Source organism: Lygodium microphyllum, chromosome 5, assembly GCF_053477565.2.
Source record: "Lygodium microphyllum isolate KBCC chromosome 5, Lygodium_microphyllum_v1.1.10, whole genome shotgun sequence".
Lineage (NCBI taxonomy): Eukaryota > Viridiplantae > Streptophyta > Polypodiopsida > Schizaeales > Lygodiaceae > Lygodium > Lygodium microphyllum.
In genome coordinates, this window is record NC_141139.1 from 25241185 (window position 1) to 25244922 (window position 3738).

The window sequence follows — 3738 nt, forward strand, 5'->3', positions numbered from 1 at the left end:
AACTATGCCAATTGATAGCTGTGCTTCAGTTGTAAGTTCAACATGTGCTTTTGATGGATCTGTGCATGTGAACTTGCCAATAATTTCAAAGGTAACCAAGATGTTGAAAACATTTCGAGAAGTTTACACAAGGGTACCAAATCAAGGCATGCACGCAAGACATCCCAATGCTTTTGACAGAGCTAGATGTCTGTGATTCCTGCCATTTATTCCAATGGCAACAGAGATGCTGAAAACATTTCATGAAGTTTACCGGAAGGTACCAAATTCATGCCTTGCATTTGAACCATCCCTTGACATTACTACAAAAATGTTATAATATTTGAGGTGCAGAAACAAAATGTAATTGAGGTGAACAACCACTTGTTACCATATGGAGAGTGAAAAACACAGTATACAAGCACAATACCAATTAGAGATTTTCATAAGCATGCACTTGAAGAATAGTACACACTGGTGATGTATTATTTGAGCGTATTTTATCTTTTTGCACAATGGGTATCCTAAACAAAATAAAGAAATTATTCTTAATGAGACCAATCAAATGATCGACAGGCCACAAAAATGAGCTCAAAGAGCAGGTGATCATGATTACAACTAGACTGCATGTTTTGCACGTCATTTATCCACTGCCAAGAAACCATAGCTTTCTCCTCAACAATGTAAAATATTGCCGAAGAAACCATAGCTCTGCTCCTCAATGGACACTTCAAAGTCTCTTCAGAAGAAACAAATGCCTCCTTTTATATTGCTAGCACTCACAACTAGATGTCTTTTGCGTCCTCCCAGTAGATACATCAATTGTGTCAGGAAGATAACTGTCACAAAAACTGATATCAGAGGTTGCAGGATATCTAATTGCAAAAGCAGAGAAGTGCAAACAAGCTAGATCCATACATTTCATCCTCTGTTTCATTTTTCAGAGCATTCTTTGCAATGCACTGAAATGCTGCATCCACATTCAGATCTTCCTTGGCAGAAGTTTCAAAATAAGGGATATTCCCCTTGGTTGTGCACCATGCTTTTGCCTTCTTCTCAGAGACCTGAAAGCAATGCAAATCTAATCAGATATGTTTGTGACCAAAATTAGGGTCCAAACAGGAAAAGAACCTTAAGACACCATACCACTCTGCTATTCCCACCATCAATATCAATCTTGTTTCCCAGCACCACAAAAGGGAAGTTATCTGGATCAGATGGATTTGCCTACATCCATGGAAGGGTTAGTAGTCCTCCTCTTTCCTTTATGGAAATAAATTAACATGATGAATTGAAAGTCACTAAAGACTAGAAGCTTTTTAGTAACCTGTGTCAGAAACTCAGTCCGCCAATTCTCTAGATTGTCAAAAGACTTTATTACATTGACATCATAAACCAGTACACAGCAGTCAGCTCCTCTGTAGAAGGCAACCCCAAGGCTCTGAAAGCGCTCTTGACCAGCTGTGTCCCATATCTGCATAAAGGCAGTTTGTCAGACCAGACTCTAAACCTTGTGTAGGATTGGAAGTCTTAGAGAAATAACCTGCATAGTCACTAGCCTATCTTCAACTTGCACTTCTTTTGTCAAAAAATCTGCACCAATAGTCGCCTTGTACTGATTACTGAACTTCTTGTTAACATATCTAGAAGGCTCACTGTCAAGGCTTCTCCAACAGCAGCACAGATCAGCTCAAGAATAATTTTGATACAGAATGTGAGGTGTCCAAAGGATACTGATTCATTAGTGACGTCTTCCCTACCCTGCAAGAACATAGGAAAAATGATAAGTTTGATTGAATAAACATCTCCATTGATAGCTCCAGCTTTTAAAAACGGAATTTAGGTGTAACAAACATGCTTTTTCAGAAATCTCTCTGCATCCGCTATGATCATATAATACAAAAGAAGGTTAGCATTCTAAGTACTTCAAACTATGGCTGGCTACTTGCGTTGAATCTTTCACGAGGAATACATCTACTGAGATAGACAAAACGAAAGAAACAACCGTTTGGTATGAGTTGAAGAGTTGATCTCTCTCACACACATTTTTATCATTTTATGGTAAATTATTGTTAAGAAAAAGTCCCTCGAAATGTTAAAGAAGAGCACTTATTGCTGTTGATCTATTTGCTGCAATTCAAGGTAGTTATGAAGATTGCCATAACCGTCGATACATGACACTCTATTGCGATCAATCCAGATTCCGAGAGACACACGCAGAGAGAGAGAGAGAGAGAGAGAGAGAGACGTACCCGCTGTCTCCGAGAATGATGACCTTAAGAAGCGTCCGCTTGCGAGTGGCCATACCTTGAAAGGAAACACAAAGCTGTTGTTGAGGAGGAAACGCGGGGGTTAACCTCAATTTTCCACGTCTCTTGAAAGGCCAGAGAGACTTAGAAGTGTGCTACCTCCTGCGCTCTCTCTCTCTCTCTCTGGCTGTTTCTCCTGGGGGGGTACGGGGATCTCAAAAACGAGCCGAACATACGAGTTCGAGCACTACTCTCTCTCTCTCTCTCGCGCGCGCGCGTCAGAAGTATGCATTTCCAGAACCGGACGTGGCGTGCTTCCGTTTACTGGAGTTTTGGGGCCCGCCCTCTTGTCCGGGCGGCTACTCTTGTATTTTCTTTTTTCTGCATTTTGTGTAATAACGTCGGTCCACTTCGTTCGTTTTAATTTTAATCTTTTCTATAGGAATGCGGAAATTTTGTATTAAAGCAATAAAAGAAAATATCTGCAAAAGAATCACCAAAGGAAAAGGATGTCTTTTCAAGGATCTGAACATAACCACTTTTTCAATTGAACATCTTATTATCTTTGTTGCCAAGGGCCACACCGCACTAAGGTTTGTAGGGGTTATCAAAGGGTTGCAAATAAGCTGCAACACTTGTGGTCCCACCATTGAGCCCCAAACATGAGAGGAGCAAAATAAACATAAATATTGTGTCAGGCTGTCTTCATGGATTGGCTTCTCTACTAGCATAGAACCAAAAGCTTGTATTTTCATTTGCTAGCCTACTAGCACAATGTTAAACGTGTGTTTGAGGGAGGTTGTAACAAGGCAAGTGGGGTTTCGCCTTACCCCCATAGGTACTATCATCCTAAGTGGGGGCTTGAAGGCTCTATCATTTCTACACATCCATATCTCTAATATTACTAACGCTCTAACTATATTCTAGAGCTTCATGATTGAGTCATCTTTTCCTCTCGTTATGCCAATCAAGATCAACTTGCAATTAATGGCTTCATCAAAACCAACCCTACAAATCCAATCCTTCACCTTCCTCCAAACCTCCTTGGATTCTTGACACTCCCAAAACAAGTGTCTTATTGATTCTACTTCTCTTCTATAAAGTATACGCAAAGTGATTCTCATGGCTTTATGGCGACATTTTATGGTGGGATACTTATTCATTATCACACACCATAATGCAAAATTATGCTTCTTGGAAGGGGTTGCCTTCCATAGCCTTCTAGCTACTTTCGTCCATGTGTTGAGCTTTGCCCTTGAATGCTAGGTCTTCCAATAAGCAACTATGCATTCCCTTTGACCTCTTATGGAAGCCTTTAGTCTCGATGACGATAGCATCAAAGTAATTTGCGCTTAGCAGCATTAAGAAACTTATTAGGATTTGCATTGTTAATTAACCTATAAGTAGACCATGAAAGCTTAAGCCAATTCACTGTCTATTGGAGGAATTCAATTTTACCTTCATTAAGGTTGAACAAGTTCTTAGCTCTATCCACCTCCATAAATGCTAT

The 3738-nt window shown here is 40.0% G+C and overlaps 1 protein-coding gene across 1 annotated transcript; it reads right to left on the minus strand.

Annotated features, from left to right (window-relative positions):
- Positions 1–444: 444 nt before the first annotated feature.
- Positions 445–2514, minus strand: LOC148035620 (ras-related protein Rab7-like). The gene is made up of 7 exons (XM_087677592.1): positions 2232–2514; positions 1714–1740; positions 1523–1622; positions 1307–1453; positions 1126–1206; positions 898–1043; positions 445–818 (listed from the first exon to the last, which is right to left on the minus strand). Exons 1-7 carry the CDS (start codon positions 2282–2284, stop codon positions 752–754), a joined length of 621 nt encoding a protein of 206 aa, XP_087533718.1. The 5' UTR covers positions 2285–2514; the 3' UTR covers positions 445–751.
- Positions 2515–3738: the final 1224 nt, after the last annotated feature.